Source organism: Siniperca chuatsi, linkage group LG15 (genome assembly GCF_020085105.1).
Source record: "Siniperca chuatsi isolate FFG_IHB_CAS linkage group LG15, ASM2008510v1, whole genome shotgun sequence".
Lineage (NCBI taxonomy): Eukaryota > Metazoa > Chordata > Actinopteri > Centrarchiformes > Sinipercidae > Siniperca > Siniperca chuatsi.
Window position 1 is genome coordinate 17315946 of NC_058056.1, and position 16880 is coordinate 17332825.

The 16880-nt window shown below is 40.5% G+C and overlaps 1 protein-coding gene across 6 annotated transcripts in view; it reads right to left on the minus strand.

Moving 5' to 3' along the window:
* Window positions 1–527: 527 nt before the first annotated feature.
* Window positions 528–16880, minus strand: part of qkia (QKI, KH domain containing, RNA binding a) — an 83784-nt gene continuing 67431 nt past the window's right edge. For 2 of the 6 annotated variants that reach the window (XM_044167128.1, XM_044167130.1), the window contains exons 5-8: window positions 12108–12195; window positions 10278–10715; window positions 8218–8292; window positions 528–6969 (exon numbers count right to left, since the gene is read on the minus strand). In XM_044167128.1, the coding sequence (XP_044023063.1) occupies window positions 6953–6969; window positions 8218–8292; window positions 10278–10715; window positions 12108–12195 (618 nt within the window). In that variant the 3' untranslated portion in view covers window positions 528–6952. Of the gene's footprint in view, window positions 6970–7566; window positions 8293–10277; window positions 10716–12107; window positions 12196–16880 lie in introns of those variants that run through there. The other 4 variants (XM_044167129.1, XM_044167132.1, XM_044167131.1 and 1 more) reach the window with 4 other exon arrangements.

The window sequence follows — 16880 nt, forward strand, 5'->3', positions numbered from 1 at the left end:
GAACAACACACTGACACATAACTGTGTATCGTCGGCCTTTATCAAAATAGATGCATCTCTAAATAGTGTCAGTGTTCAGTTTGCAGAAGTATGAACTTTGAACCTGATGCCACACTACTTCATGTCATCTGTCATGCATGGTCGCTGGAGTAAAATACTGAAGATTAATGTGCCAGTTGTTCCTTAGTCCAGACGTTAAGTCAGTTTAAAATGACTTCAGACAGAAATGGATTTGACCGCTAAATACCATCTCTAGAGAGAAAGCTTTTGCTGACCCTCACAGAAGGTCAACATTTCCAACATTTCACCAACATCGCACTAAAATCTAAGAGAGGGCTTGATCTCACTTTGAGGGCTTAGTCGAGAGTTATTTTTCCAGTGTTGAACTTTCACATTTTATTTGCTGCAAATGCGGCGCACCTACCTTTCAACGCCCCAAAAGTCACAGCAAATCCAAAGAAATAATGTCACCGATAAAGAAGCAGAGTGCAGAAGCAAAGGACCAGTCCAGGTAGAGCAGTCAGAGGGAAGCTTGTAAATATGGTTCTTTATTGCACACATGACATTTGTTTTCCTTTTTTTTCTTTTTGGTGTGAGCAACAAAAACTGGCATTACATGTTTTACACCCTATTCAAAATTCTCAGTCTAACCCTCTATAAAAACAAGGTAACACAAAACAAAATAAAGGCTACTTCACATAAAAACTTACAACTCCACAAACAAAGAAAAAATCTCACAGATTTTAGTGCACCACTATATGGATGAGGAACTTACAGTATATACCATACTAGTATAATTTTAGGAAAAAAGTGTATTATACTCTTTATGCATATTTATCACAGTCCAAAAAAAGAAGAAAAAAAAATTCCAGTGGGGCTTAAATTTTTCTCATTCTGTATTTTGGTAGCATTTGCCCTTTAACCACCTGAGTGCTACATCGCTAACATTAACCAATACTTATTGGTTAACCTGCCGTTTAACTCATTGGAGGAATGTTTGTTAAACAGAACAGTAGAAAAATAAAAGAGACAGGTGAAAAGGTGGTTAGTAGATAAATACACTGAATGCCCTGCGACCGACTTGGAAAGGCACTGAGAACTCTGCCAGAGATGGCAGCAGTATGCAAACAGACGTTTACAGCATACTGTGGTCCAATCAGCAAATTAAAAAAAAGTTCTCAGTTGATCAAATTTAAAACAGGACCCATTAAACCAAAGTTTAATGGTGGGAAACACCTGTGACTAAATTCCTAAACTTTAGTCAAACTTTCCCAGTTTCTAATTTAAAGAGTATGTACAAAAAAAAGAGCGTGGGCATTTAGCTTTTTTGTGCTCAACAAAAAAAGCTTTTGGCGAGATAAAGGGAGACAGAAAATTGGCACTTGAATGTTAAAAGTACAAAAATATATAATTTCCCAATCTCAGGAAGACAAGGCACTTTTTAACTCACAGATGCAATATTTTAGGCAGTGTTTGTAATACATTGTGCTCTGGAAAACAACTTGCCACTTAATGTCTTTGAGTCATTGAAAACCTCTCCGACATGCGTGAGGGAAAAGGCTTGTGACAGCATAAATACATCGACTGCTAATGGACGGATTTTAGCTCAAGTTGCTCATTACGGCACAAAGGAGCCAATCAAAAACATTAAAAGGCTGATCCTACATTAATAAATAAAAATGCTTATGGCTCAAACATCCAAATATATAAGAGGAGGAAAAACAATTTGGGCTGGCTGCCAGTAATCCAATCTCTGTCTCTACTTGCTGGTGTACAAACAGGTGTTATTGGCAAAAACACCCGTTTTCAGATCAAAGACACAAAACGTTAATTCCAGAGAGGAGAGAAATGTTAAGTTTGATGTTAGACACTTTTAATCCTTGTTCTTTGCTTGCTGAGACATGAAGAGAATTGCAACAGTTAAGGCCAAGTTGTTTTTGTTGTGCAGACTTAAAAAGGAGAAAAGAAAAAAAAAAAGGTGGAGGCATCACTCAGTGGGTTAAAGTAATAATCAGGATTAATGAAGTTAATCTTTTGCTTGTGTGTCAGCGTCAATACCTTGAATTAGTGGAGGGAAAAGAAAGCTGAATAGAGAGAAGAGAGCTGAACGAACCCAGGGACGAGTGCACTGACACAGTAGTAGAATGAACAACACACGCTGGCAGTGTTTCAGACAAAAAAAAATATATATATATAAGAAGAGACAAAACTTCCCTCAAAAACAATAAACACTAGCTAGCTGAAAGCCATATCAGCTTTTTACACAGGAAGGAATAGTAAGGCTGTTTTGATCCCAAAGTACTTCATATTGGCATGATGCACTGGTGTGTGTCTAAGCATTATGGATGCTCCCAAATGGCCCAGTATTAGCAGTTATATCAATAAGCCGAATGGGGAGAAGTGTTCACCAAACAGACAACAGCTGGTGATAACTGTAATGCCGCTATCCAGGCATAACAAGCCATGGAAGCAATGGAGAAAAATAAAGACTGGGGACAGCTTTAGACTTTCACACAACTGCCATCTATAAATTTGCCCAGAGTCTGTTGTAAATAACTCACTACATATATAATGTGCGCTGATGAGATGTCCTGCTCTACATAATTCACAGTAAAATTAATCCTTTTGAGATGACTAATGTGTAGTATTTTTGCAGATTATCCTGCACTAACTAATGGTTTGAGAAAGAGGATATCATGTGGAAAATGAAAGTTTTTTCTTTAGGGATTAGGTTTTAACCATTGTGTGCAGACAAATCACCCTTTTAATCACGAATGTGCTTTGTTGAAGAGGGAACAGCTCACCCAGAAGTTAACCAGAGACCCCAAGTAACGTGCAGCTTATACACCCTCCCCCCAACACTTCCTGCTGTCTCACAGGGTCAGTGACACAGAAGGACAGGACAGCTAACAAGAGAGTTGTCTCTAACAGAGACGACGAGACACAGCAGTGGTGTTGGAACTGAGCGGGGAGGGCAAGTATGAAGAGTGTCAGCAGAATTGTCCAGCACAGAGGTGAGAGTGCGTGAGCGGGAGTGAGGGACGCTTATTCAACTCGTGCAGTTTCTAGTTAGGTTGCGTGTGTTGAGTAATTGTATGTAGAGTATATATGTGCAGTTGACTAGTGTTTGTGTGTGTGTTTATGTAGTGTGCGTGTCAATCAGTCAGTGTGAGTGGTGGCCAGACACCAGTTTTAATTGTGTTAGTCCGTGAACCAGACCGAGGTAATACATTCATGAAACTGGTTAAAAACACAAGACAAAATATCAGCAAGTTAGTAAAATTCTTACTAAGAATGTTTTATTAAAATAAATGCCAAGAGGTTAATAAGAAAAATAACAGCATACACCATGAAAACTAAATGCAAGCATGTAAAAATACTTATGACAAGAAAACTAATAAAGTAGCTAATGAGTTAAACAAGCTGGGAATTGGCAAGAAAACAAAATATAACAGGGAAAAGGCAACACTCCCCACAAGAGACAGTTTTCAAGATGTAAAAGAGAAGGGGGGAGGGGGGAAACAGAGGGTTGTTTAGGGAGGGAAAAGTTGCAGTGGGTTTCATAAAAAAAAAAAGCACTCAGAAACATGATTAATATACATATAAAATGAGATTAGAAAAATACATTATAAACCTGTAACAATGGCTGTTAATTACATTATCATACATGTAGTAGGCAGGCCAGAGAGAATACGGTAGGTATAGAGTTAACCTTTCACCTGATGGACTTATCCAGCCTTTCACAATGACACAGCAAGTTGTAACATTGCAGAAGGATTTTCTTAATACTGTCAAATGCTGAATAGCCATCTCTTGCTCCACTTTAATATTGCATTTCAATTTAAAATAATAACACTGAAAAAGAAAAATTCATTGACCTTTCGGTGTAACAGCATGATGAAAGAGCTATGAATAGAAAAACAAACTGCCAAGGGTAATATTGGGATTAAGAATTCCTCAATTTAATATTATGAGTTTATTTCACTTTCCAGCAATAAACTGTCAGTTGTTTCAATAACTGAAAAATATTTGGCTGCGAAATGGAGTTGCTTGTTTCACTATCCAGCATTTCATTTGTCCATTATAAATCTCGTGATTGTATTGATAGTTTGTTGTCAAATTGACATGGAGAGACATGGATGGGATTGCTTTCAGTTTGCAGCTATTGAAACAAGCGGGCTTAATGCCAACGGGGACGACCTCCCCTTTCATATCCGTTCCCTTGAATGTTATGTATTTTTCTCAGCTCATGATCAAAACATGTTCTGGCGGACTACTGCGTTGCTATTGGCAGTTCAATTTGTTCTAGGAAGTAAGTCACAGTCACCAAAAATCAAGACAATATTTCATATGATCATTAAAATCTAAATAAAAAGAGAACAAAACCTGCACATACAGCAGAGTAAAGGGCCATCAAGTCAAGGAAAAAGAAAAAAAGAAAAATTTCAGGAAGACAAAACCATGGCACATATTTTAGCTGGTCAAAACGACTGCTATTCTTTTTGCATAGAATAACTTCGGTAACACCACGATATGGTGGGAGCTACCCTGCTCAACTATTCAGAGCGTGTAACACTAGCCATTCCTCTCTGCGCCATCTCGGTGGGTGCTGGATATTATTGAAAACAACTGGAATACTCAGAAAACAGAAACCACTGTTGATAAGGCACTTTGATTTGATCTTTTTAAAACTCTCTAGGCGTCTGTCTCGCTCTGATCCTCGCTAACTTTTCAAGGGTTACAACTGTTTTGGTCTTCATCTTTCTTTCCAATCATATCCAAGGTAACAGCACTTTTTCCTCACCCACTCAGTTTTCCCCCCCATACTGTTTTAAACTTCTTTTTTTTTTTTAAATTGTATTTTTTTTCTGATTTTGTAACTGCAAGTAAAGTATCAAAAGCTAAAATTGCCAAAAATAGATTTTTCAATTTTTTTCTCTTCTCCAGCACCCTGTAAAATTATCTATTTTTTGTTCTCTTCTGTATTTGTATATGCAATGACAGATATCTACATTTGTATATATTTATATATATATATATATATATATATATATATATATATATATATATATATATAAGACGTATGTATAAAGCAATTTGAACAGGCAGGCATGGCTTTCACATCCTATTTTTTCTTGAGAGAGTTGAACAAAAGATTGTGGGCTCAGGAGCTAGACTACGATCACAGGGAGGTGTGACACATTGTGGATGCGCTTTTGGATGGCTTGTCATGTCACTAAAATAATTCAAACTAAAAAAATATTTTTCTAATTTGCAGGAAGGCTCAGATTATGCCCACCTGATGTCCCAACTGATTTTAACTGGGGTTAAAAATAAAAATACACAAAAAAATGTTGAGATGCAAAAATGAAAAATAAACAAAATAAACACTCTTTTGGCAATGTGGCTGATGAAACAACTGAATATTGTTGCCAGGTATTATGACAAAAGCATTTATGTACAGAACTTCAAAGTGCCCTTCCCTCTAGCAATGTACTGTATTTGAGAAGCATGTTGATTTAGTGTTAAATGCCTGCGTTCGCCTCCTCAGAAAAAATAGAGCATTGATGGGTCAAAAATCATCTAAATGACTGGCTGTCTGTTCCAGCTGAAGGCAGGTACCACAAATTCACACCTTTCCAAACTCTAAACTCACAAAGAGAACCCTCTGTGAGACAGATGCATAATTGCAGATATATAATTCATTGGAAAACCCTTTGGCTAAATATGCACACTTAATACTTTTTTTTTTGTCTTTTCAATCACAGCTCAGCTAACTCATTGAGATATTTTTCTAAATACATCAGGCACTATATAATGGATGTAGTGTGGATGGGGGCGTAGCAATGGTCAGTGGCTAATAAGCACTGCTCCAATGTCCCCGAAGCCTCAGCACACCCTACTTTCATTGTAGTATTAATTAAAAACACACACACACACAAACCCATCAACCCAAATAGTGACCTTCCCCCATCTTGCCCGTCATTATTTCTTACTTTCTGCAGCCTGCTTCAAACGTCAGATTGCGTTTTGTTTTCCAGAGTTAACCACCTGCCTTATTTTGGCTAGTCAATTTAAGCAAAGCTAATTAGTCAAATATGAACAACAGAGAAACCAAAATCAAGTGGAGAAAATGACTCTAAAAAGTAAAGAAAAAAAAAAAATAAATAACCCAAGACAGAAGAAAAAAACACATAAATCATAAAAAGCTCCTTTTGCAATCATTTCAGCCATGCTTTTTTAAAAACAGACAGAAAGCTGTTTGGAGGTGCACACCCAGAATGTGTCAGCTCATAATTACATCTTAGAGCTCAACAACTGTACTACATGTGAAAAATGACAGAAATTAAACAAGTTAATGTGAGTGTATGTTCTCTTTCCTTCCATTTCTTTTTCTCTCCCAATAGGTGGGTGTTGGAACAGGGTGGGAGCAGGTAGGGGCACATTTGAGAGGGATTATGTCATACATCTGAAACCAAATGGTTTGCGTCAAATTGATATTTAACTTTGATTCACACAAGTGAGGTCACCAAATTAGAGCAATTAAAGGGGGTGGGTGGGCAGGTTGGGGTGGGGGTCTTTATTGCTATATAATTCAGTGCAGATTTATGAGTAATACCACAAACACATCCACCCAGTATATGATTCATGAAGAAAAAGAAAGAGAAAGAATGGGAACTGAACTCAATGAACAGAGGGAAAAAATGAATATTACACAACTTTGTTGGGTTTTGTTGTGTTTCTGTGAAGATTCTGCGTTGGTTTCTATTTTTTGTCAGAACGTGTTAGGGTAACTGTACGGGCAGGCGCCTCTCTCTCTCTCTCTCTCTCTCTCTCTCTCTCACTTGCGTCCGAGAGGCTAGCAAAAGGCAATTACCAGTTAACTGATCAGCAGGCAGGCTTGGGGCGGCTCGTCATTGGGTGAAGAGTTCAGAGGTCAGAAGGTCATGTGTTAGTTGCCGGTGGCGGCTAGGTGGTTAGAAACAAAAACAAAACAAACAGAAAAAAAAAGATAGAAAGGATATTAGTGTCAGCAAGAAGAGACTGGAATGACATCATTTTAACAATAAAATGAATGCAATCTCTTATGTCGCCCCCTGCTCCTAAATTCCTTGCCAATGTGAGATGAACCCAGCTAATCTCATTATAATCATGACGTTGTAACATCATGATCATGACTACTAAGCCCCCACCCTGAATCAGGTAGCTTGGTGGTTTAATTTAAGCGCACACTGCCCCCAAAACCACAAAACAGAAGCCAAGAGAGGCCGAACAGACAAACAAAATAAGAAAAACAAAAATCTAGTGTTTTAGTGTCTGTCAAGTTGGAGTGCAAGTTACAAACAGTGTGATTAGTGGTAAGGAGACTTACAATAACTAATGTTATGTGAGCGATAACTGTGACTAGTGGTAAATATGCAATGAATAGATGAATCGATGTTTTCCGATTCTTTCTCTTTATTTAGCAGTATACTTTTATATAATATAAATATACACAAGAACCATAAATACATTTGATATAAAATGCTCAAATATAAAATGACAGTACCTCACGTACAACTGAAATATTAAAAATGTGTTTTAGCTTTATTTCAATCTATTTGCAATACACTGGAGAGAATGCAAGCTACCTCAGCTTATGTCTGTGCGTGTCTATGTTCCATAGAAAAATAAAATGCAAAATGAATTTAAATTTCAAGGTGAAATGGTGCCTGGTAGCAGCATGGCTACTTGTCTTCTGCCTACTAGGTCCCTCAGATACAGTATAGAAATGCTTCTCCTTTTTCTTTGCTCCTCATGAGCTGAGGAGATAAATCATGTATGGGAACAAGCCCGCCCCATTTTAGGCTCTAATCTCACATCAGAGGAATGTCATTATACACGTTCAACACTGCCTGCAAAGTACTACCTGTCCTGGCTTCATAGCTGCATGAACCAAAAGCTTTTAAGATCACTTTTGCCTGAGCTTTGACATATACATAGTCTTCATATACTGTATATGTTAAGTACTAAATGTAAACAAAATGTGCATACCACAAGCAACCATTTAGCTGGTGTGTGGATGTATGGGGTAGGAAAGGTGGTGGGGGAAAGGATAACAAAAAATACAATAAGACAATATACAAATTCCAAACTAAGGCATTGAGGCATAATAGGCATAATAATCATTGAAATTCATCAGTCAATAGCAGAGTGTAGCTAAGAGACTAAACTGACCTCTGTCAGCGGTCACAATCCTTTGGTAAGGATGGACCCGCGTGTCATGCCGTCTCACTTTAGTAGCCATTGCACCTAGATTGTAACAGGTCCACAAGGTTAGAAACCATTCACTTTGAGCAGGGGAAAAACAGTCATCTTTTACAGTAATAATATTCACATTTTTTACCATTATCATTATAATGCTTGGATAATACAACAATACACAGAATAGCAACATAATACAGATTATAGTACATATACACACACATCACGCATATCTTTTTTTTACGTGTAGAAAAATGCAGTAGAAAAAAATAATACATCTTTTTGGAGTTTTAACTTGGTATTTAAAAATGCATAACTTAAGTAATAAAATTCCACAGTGCTCAGCGTTATATGGAGGACTCTTTGAAAAGGGGGGCAGGTAAAGGGTACAGGCTCCTGGGCTGTCTGGAAAAATAATGTGATTCTTCCTCTGGGATCCAGAGGGGGATTGAGAGAAATTTGTCTCTTTATTTTGAAAGGTGGGGAAATCCAATACAGCTCTGATGGTAACTGAATAGTGCCAGACACCACCTGCCTCTCATTCTCTCTCTTTCATTTTCTTTTTCCCTCTTTCACCATATCTCTCCAGGTCAATCTGTTCACTGGCAGCAGAGGCTGTCATTTTCCTCCTATATTTGTCTCAACTGATTTCTTCCAACTGCAGTGCTTGATACATGACACAAACAAACTGCTCGCATGTCACTGTATGTGCAAATATTACAAAAATTAAATGCGTGCAGGAATTAAGAAAAATAAATCAGGCACTCCTAAGAGGAAGAGGGGACATGTGAAATAAGTTATAAAATTTAACAAGGATTTTGTTCTGGCATTGTCAAGTTAAGAGCGAGTTTTGGCTTTTGACTACGCAGCCACCTACACTACACTGAAGAAGCAGATGGCCTGACATTTCCTTATTCTAAGAGAAGCCAATGGTGGCTAGATACAGTAGCGCAGGCAGCCAAGCCAAGTGCATGAGTGTGTGCGAGCATGAGAGTGAGGAGTGTGTTCCACAGGGCCCTCTGTTGCTGAAGGCACCAATCGATAGTGTGAGTAAATAAAATGCACTAAGCTGGTGTAACCCTGCAAGTTAAAAAGAGTCAGCTGCCCCTGTCTGTTCTACACATGACTCCCAGAGGCACCTCAAATACACAGGTCAGCTAAAATCACACTTGTGCCTGCTGCTGCCAGATGATGCCGCGGATAACATTAAGAGGAGTACTGTGTCAACTTAAAGCTGGAAAGCAACTGACAAAGGCCTCTTCTGTCTTAACATGGGAAACAGCTTTGCTTTTGTTAACAATGGCCTCAATACAACATATGGTGTTCATATCAGACTATTTCATCAATAGATGTTCAGTTGTCTCTTTGGTAGCAGATGTGTTGAGCTTAAAGCACCAATGAGAATGAATATAATATACAGGCCCTCATATTGAACCTTACTCCTGACACAGAAACTAAGGGGAACGTCAGGTATTAGCACAGAGCTCAAGTTCAAGAGGGGTGAAGCTAAGACAATGGAGAGAGGGGAAGGAGAAGAAAAAAGGGAAGACTGGAGGAATTTAATGAACATCCCCAGTGGGAGTGAGAGGGGGACTATCTACAGGCATCAAGGCCTGCCTGCAGAGAACAGCACAGAGAAATGATTTCAAAAGCTGCAGAAATCCGAGGGGATCTGCCGCCAGACTGAATATGCCTCCAGGCCAGTGCATGAAAGGGTTAGAGAGCAGGCTGCGTGTATGTAAGCGTGCCTCATTTCAGACTGAGGCAAGTCCTCCTATATAAACCTTGTAGAAAAGAGGCAAACCTGAGAGCATAACTGTTTGGTGAGAGCATAACTAAAAACAATGAAGTAACCTTAGTCTAAATTATAAAGAGAACCTTCCAAGAGCCTAGCCTTCTGTCCCCCTTTGCCATTTTAATACAGTGTCCATATGAGCCACATAGCTGGTCATCGTATTACCAAGAGCTTCACCAGCACATCCACTCTGTGAGTTTGTCTGTTTTTGATCCTCAGGTGGACACGACATATTTACCTTTCAACAAGTCCTGACTGTGGCTCATGGAAGCTGCGTCCAGCACCCCTCCGGGGTAAAAAAAGCTGCCCTCATGTCCAGGCTGGCTAAAGTTGGCCGCAATACCTGCTGCACCCATGCTTCCCCAGGCTCTCTTACCTAGAACCCCACTGTGCTCGATGGGGTACTCCAGCAGGGAGGTGGGTGCCAGGGCGTAAGGGTACTCGTAAGGGGTGGTGTAGATAAGCCCGCCATCCGGTGTGGGAGGCACCAGGGTGGGCGTGCCATTGGGCAACATGGCAGCCATCTGAGTGGGCCGGATGAGGTTCATGATGGGGGCCCCAGCTGGTGTTGGGGGCCGGAGTGCCTGGGGAGGCAACACCTGACCTGTGGGGGCCGCTATGAGACGGGGGCCCTGAGCGGCTGCTGCCGCTGCTGCAAGAGAGAATGCAAGGGTGGCTGCCATAAGCAAGAGAGCGAAGGACAGGAGTAGAAAGAAAGAAAGAGGACAAAAGATAAAGTGTTGTGTGGTTGATCATAATCACAGATGAACAGTGAAGGGTGAAAATACAAAAAAGGAGGAAAAGAAGTGAGAACGGGAAGTAGCAGGTAGAGAGGGGAGAGGAGGGGGGCAAAAGGGAAAATTAGTCCATGCAATGATCATGGTGGTGAACCACAAAAGCCACAATCTGTTGCAAAGGAAAGGTCAACATAGCCAAACAAAATAAAAAATAACCCCTTACACCAAAACATAAGCACAAAATGCTGCTGTCATCCCAATGCATTCAAAGCGTACAAATCACCACGGCAGCTACACATTCATCTACTGGAAATGGCATAGGTGAGGTAAACAACACACATGGCAACAGAAATGGAGCTGTTGATGATATGTAGAGCAGGTTCTACAAAAGACTGATTTTGACCTGAATATGAAAATCACTGAGCACAGTGGAAATGTGCTCCACTTAAGTTGTTATCAAATTGTTGATCCTCCACACAGTCAGCAGTCCATTTAGGTTGGATAATGTACAAATGAACAGACAAAAATAATTTTTTACGTGGTTCTGCATTGGCATGTGCTGTGAGCCGTGACACACAAGCTTCCGCAAAGGCAGGTCAATTGAATCAATCGCTATGGTAACTATGGTTAGGTGGTGGGCCAGTTCATCGTGGCTATCATTTGATCAGATGTTAAATAAGGAAAATTAAACAGTGAAATTAATCACATTTCATTTCATAAATTTGAGCCCAAGCATATAGAATATTAAATTAAATTTTGAATGATAATATGCTATATATGATTTACTATATCCAATCAAACCATACATGTGATTATGCATTTAGAAATGGCATTTGGTGATTCAGGAGCAAACACTGTAGATGTGTGAGCTAGTGACTAACATGCAGAGTTGAGCAAGTGGAATACAGCATTGTGCTGAAAGTTTAGAGCCTGCCAAGAGCAAGTGATATAGAGCGATCACATCTGGATTGCAGGGGGGGAGGATGGATGGATGGAGGAATGGATGAAGAGGAAAGAAATACGTAGAAGAACGGAATGGAAGTTGTTCTACTCATGGTTGGGTAGGTAAACATGAATTGTTTGGAGAGCTTGAGAGAGAGATGTCTGCTAGTGGTCAGAGATAATATGATGGTATGTACAGAGGAGATCTGACTACACATTAATTTAATGAAGGTAAACAGTATTAGTTAATGAGAAATACAGCAAAAAAGGATTTTTCTATAATCAAGTATGGTCTATGCAGTTAAAAGATTAGTTATGTATGGTGCAAAATAGATAGATTGTGTAAATTCTGGATGTGTGTGTGTGTGTGTTCATGGCAGCTCACTTACGTGCTTTGATGTTGTTATCTCTGTATGTCCCATTGAGAATCGCTAGCTCCATCAGCTGCATCTTCTTCAAATTGTCTTCTCCCTCCGCCTGTGAAAAACAAAAACTTTAATGTGCAATCACAGTAACACACCACACACTAATTCCACACAAGCAGAGGCCCCTTTACAGGCCAATTGAAACAATCCACATGACGACCATTTCCCCTAACTACTTGCCCGGGTGTTGTTAAAAAGTTACAGTAGGGCAGCTAAATCATTTAGACACTGTTCTCCACAAGCACCGGTTGGATTGGGTTTAGGGAAACAGAGATGGAGATAAGCTAAAGTGCTGTTGTCATGGCAGAGTGCCTTGGTGTTACTAAAATGCTGACAGAGACATTAAGTGTGGGAATGCATATTCATAATCCATATCAGAATGATAATTACTGTAATTTTCTTTGCTCCCTTGTGCACAATCAAATGCGCAATAACCGCCCTGGCTAATGTCAGTCCTGTCAATTAATGTTTGGATAAATAAATACAAAAGCCGCAGCCACTGTCATTATCGCCAAATTAGGGGACTGAAATTATTCACGGAAAGCAATTAAGATAGCACCCCTCCTCCCACTCACACCCATCCATTCCTCCCCCTTTCCTTTCTGCATCACCCCCCTCCACCCCCAAACTCCATTTCCCCTGAAGCTACCAAACACTCAATAACCATGACAACACAAAAGCCCCTGTGATTTTCCAGGTTGTACATCATAATTTAAGTGGGGTCTTATGTGAAATACTCTCCAAAGTGAAGGGTGCAAAGACAGGCATGTGAAGCCTTGCTGACCTCAGATCCACCTTAAGTGAACTATTGATTTCATGCCTTTTGCTGCTAAAAAGGTAAAATTGTGATGCTTGCTCACTCATCTTTTCAGCTCACAAATACAAAGAAAGGTGGCTCATGCACACACACACACACACTGCATCTGCATGCAAAACTATCTTGTGCACAGAGGAGTAAGGCAGACCAGCCTGTTAGTGGTGCCAGTAATAAAAGCAAGAAGGCCGATAATGAACCTCCTCCATTTCTCTATTCTATCTCGGTGCAGAGTCTGTCTCTTGGACTAAGTTTAACAACAGTCTGCCGCTCTATTCAGAGGACGATAAGGAAAGAAAGACGTGGAAGGGGAGAGAGAAATAAAGGAAAAAAGAACGAGGGCTCAGAGTTAAGCCCTCCCCTGAGACTCCTCTTCAACACAGCCACAGAGAGAGGAAGAGAAAGAGCGAGGTTAAGCAAGAGAAAAAGTGACAGAGGTTGGTCTTCCTTGACTAAATATAAGGCAGTGGCTTCAGAGCAGTCACAGTATTCAGCTGTGTATGTGTGTGTGTGCGTGTGTCTGTGTGATGTTTAGTGTACCACAGAGCTGCCAATTAACGAAGCAAGGAAATTCTCTCTACTGCTTTCTCTCCTTCGCTACCTCCACTGTGCTCTGTCTCTCTTTTCTTTTAATGGGGAAGTCTTGAAGCACAAAAATGAAATTTTCCCAAGCTACAACCCTTTTCCCTGCAAAGACAGACAAAAGGCTAGTAATGCAAACACTAGTGATGCAACATACATGATTCAAATATTTATTTTTGTGCATCCCAGAGTTAAAACATGTAATATCAAAAAGATGATATTGAATAAATGGCTTTACAGTACAAACGATTACAATCTAATTATTCATTCATTATTCATTCTGTTAAAAATAACATGGTAATGTACAACTGTGAATATTTTATAATCAAACCAACCCCGAAGCTACAGTTATCCTAATAAACACATGAAGTAGTAAAAATTGTGCATTTATTTTTCTAGAATTTTTCTAAAACATACACACAACCACGTACACACACCCAAGTTGCTCTTAGTTGCCAAGCCCTATTTTGTTCTCTAACTAACAGCCTTGGAGGTGAAGACAGGGCACTTGACATGCAGTGTCAACAATGATAACCAGGCTAGGCTAACTGAACATGACCCAGGTCAATAGCCAGCATGGCTAATATGGGCAGGTAAACCCTCCTCAGTGGAGAACCAAAATCACTACTAATTAGATTCTGCACATTTGTACACATGAATGAACAAGCCCTGAAATAGCTGCCTATCACACCTAAAAGAGTACTGTTACCCCTCTCTGTGTTCCTTTTTACTTATTTATGTCACAAATTAAATCAGATTGACCTCTACAACCTTGTACAAATAAAAAAAGAAGCAAAAAACAAGTCTGCTACACTTTGCTAACGACTCACACGAATCAAAACAGCTGTTTTTTCCCCATTCCTTCTTTGTGTGTGTGTGTGTGTGTGTGTGTGTGTGTGTGTGTGTGTGTGTGTCTCCCCAAAAACTCTGTCAGTGTTTCTTTGGAAATGGGCCAAGCCGACTTGCTAGACAAAATAGAGAAATGGGGGAAGGAAAGAGAAAAAGACTAGACAAAATAAGAACATAACTTCACCAGATGCAAATCATGGAGAGGACTGAATGTGTTAGGCTTTCAAAGCACAAAATGTTTGTGACAACAATAAATCAAACATTTGTCTTTATTGTCACTGTATGGAGAGCTGTATAAACACTATCCACTCTGCTGAAACCATTGCAAGCTTTCCCTAAAAAAACAGGCCTGCTGTCTCCAAACAATAATTTAAATGGCTACTTAGTCTTTCCTCTCAAATTTAAGCGCTGTTAGTGCTCATGAGCAAGGTGTATCCCTGCAGAATGAGAGCAAACTGGAGAACCACAGATCTCTGGTGTCTTAAACTGGCACTTAAATACTTTGTGACGAGACTAACCTTTTAAATTTCAGACAAAATAATGCGTACATTTGGGGGGTTGTTTGGTCTCTTACAAGATGAGACTGTATGTTTGAGAGGGAGTACAAGCTGCTCGGAAGCATGCTGCTGCTCAGGACAATTACATGCTGGGATATGAGTGTCAGAACTGCTTATATGTGTTTGCGTGTGTTGTATGATGATGGATCTGCAGGGTTGTGGGGGTTAAATGGGTGTGGGGCAAGAGGGTGCCACCATCCATCCAACTCATAGGTGGCACACTGCCTGTTGAGAGGAGAGAGACAAAATAGAGGGCAGCGAGAGGGGAAGAGCACAGATGCTGCTGCTAGGATGAGGTGTGCACTGCTGTGTGTGAAATGTGTGTATCCCCAGAGGAGTGCTGCTGATATAACTCCATCTTCTCACTAACAGTTTGTTAGCTAAAGCCCCCAAAACCTGACAGATCATTTCTGTTTTACATCTGAAACAAGCTAATTTTTCCCCATAAAAATACAAATTCCCTGCTGCAACATTTCTCTACTTTTCTCTGTTTTTGGTCTCTGTAGTACTCTGTGGATGTTTGGAATGTGCTGGCAGTGTTGGTGCCCTGGTTTGAGCTACACAACAAGCAAGATGGCAGATCCAAAATGGCTGCAGACAAGAGCGGTGAGATCAGGAGAAACCACAAGATAATGTTGGTGACACAGCTGGAGTGGAGTTGGATTGACTTAAATCATGCAGCCCTGGGTGTACTGGGCCAGCTTCCTACCACAGAAGCACAGCTTAGATGAATGTTTGATGAACAGTGCCAGGGAGAGCAGTTAACACTTTAATGTTGCCTTGCTCAAGGTGTTGCCACAATTAACAGACTCCTCAGTCAGCATGCACCACCCATAATAAAACATTCACTCAGACGCAGTCATCACTAGGACCGTGTGCCTCTGGAATTCCCAGGAGAGGAATAGCTCCTGGATTATAGAATGAGAGGGATGAGGAAAGGAAGTTTTCCTTTATCATCCCTAACATGCAAGCATGCATGCACGTAACACACACACACACACACACTCCTGTCCATCAGCGAAAAAGACACTCAATAAAGCTGCTCTATCCACAAGAATCAGATTCAATCAATGAGGCCTATTTGTGAAATCAGCAGAGCGGTAAAAGCTATCAGGGAGGAGCAAGACAGAGGGATGAGGGAAGGAGGGAAAAAGACGAGGAGGGAGACGGGAGTACGATGAGCTAAAGTAGGTGAGCCGTGTCCCACTGCCACTACCTGACAAGCCTGCGATGAGGTCACTAGATGCATGCTAAATCACTGCCATGCTTCACTCTCTTGTGCCTCACTCCTGATCAAAGCTTGTGTTCATATGTTTATGAACAAACTGTAGCTAATGGCAATTGTTACAGACAATAGAGCTTATGTTCAATGCTATATGCTGTATGTGCATGTGGACGACAATAAGCAACAGATGCGTGGCTGTCTGAGAGTGTTTATAGGGCTGTACCCTCACTCTCACCCTGACACCCCGACTCCAGGCCCTTTCCTATCCATCTCACCCACAGATAAACACAGCAGGCGCCTGGATTAGATTGGATGAATTGCTCATGTCTATGGCTGCAACTGAGGGGGAGTTTTTGCTCATATCTGGCAAGAGTCATCGTCTATGCAGCTCGGAGAGATGAAATGATGAGCAGAGGGAGAGATAAAAAGAGGTGGAACAAAAGAGTACCAGAAGGAGAAAAAGCGCTGCAGAGCAAGTACAAGAGAAAGTGTGAATGATTGTCTTTGAGTTGGTGGAGAGATGGAGAGATATGCAGGAAGAGGAAAGAGATAGCTGGAGAATATGAGACAAGAAAAGACAGACAGCATAGTGAAAACCAATTTGTCTGTTCCCTAGTGGGCTGACACTGGCTAAGGCCTGCTTTCCTTCCCTGGCCTCACTGCCAGTCATCACAAACAGGCGTATGCACACATGCGTGTACACACACACA